Source organism: Seriola dumerili, unplaced genomic scaffold (genome assembly GCF_002260705.1).
Source record: "Seriola dumerili isolate Sdu_G_001 unplaced genomic scaffold, Sdu_1.0 BDQW01014155.1, whole genome shotgun sequence".
NCBI lineage: Eukaryota > Metazoa > Chordata > Actinopteri > Carangiformes > Carangidae > Seriola > Seriola dumerili.
Genome location: NW_019188410.1, coordinates 1 through 466, shown reverse-complemented (window position 1 = coordinate 466; position 466 = coordinate 1). Strand labels below are relative to the sequence as shown.

Genomic DNA, 466 nt, shown 5'->3' with positions numbered 1-466 from the left:
CTGCAGGTGGCGGGGGATGATACGGGTCTTCTTGTTGTCGCGGGCGGCGTTTCCAGCCAGCTCCAGGATCTCAGCGGTCAGGTACTCCAGCACCGCCGCCAGGTAGACGGGGGCGCCGGCACCCACACGCTGCGCGTAGTTTCCTTTGCGCAGCAGCCTGTGAACACGGCCGACCGGGAACTGGAGCCCGGCCCGGGAGGAGCGGGTCTTGGCCTTAGCTCTGGCTTTTCCACCGGTTTTGCCGCGTCCGCTCATTTTCAGGATCTTTTCTCTACAGTGTCGACTCAGAGAAAGTGTGGCGCAAACAGCAACAGCCTCGCTTATATGTCCGCGGAGAGCGCGGGACGGTTCCCGCCAGACCAACCAGAGAAGAGGCTCCAGCAGAGCAGCAGAGGGCGGCCCGCTCTGGACTTTCCACACAGCTTCAGAGCACTGTGGTCCAATAAGCAGCCGAGGATCAGGCGGG

The 466-nt window shown here is 62.9% G+C and overlaps 1 protein-coding gene across 1 annotated transcript; it reads right to left on the bottom strand.

The window, feature by feature from the left end:
* Positions 1–6: 6 nt before the first annotated feature.
* Positions 7–255, bottom strand: LOC111240148 (histone H2A-like; the record flags this gene model as incomplete). The annotated part of the gene is made up of 1 exon (XM_022770133.1): positions 7–255. A coding segment is annotated over exon 1 (249 nt), but the record flags the coding sequence as incomplete, so codon positions are not given.
* Between the last annotated feature and the right edge of the window lie 211 nt (positions 256–466).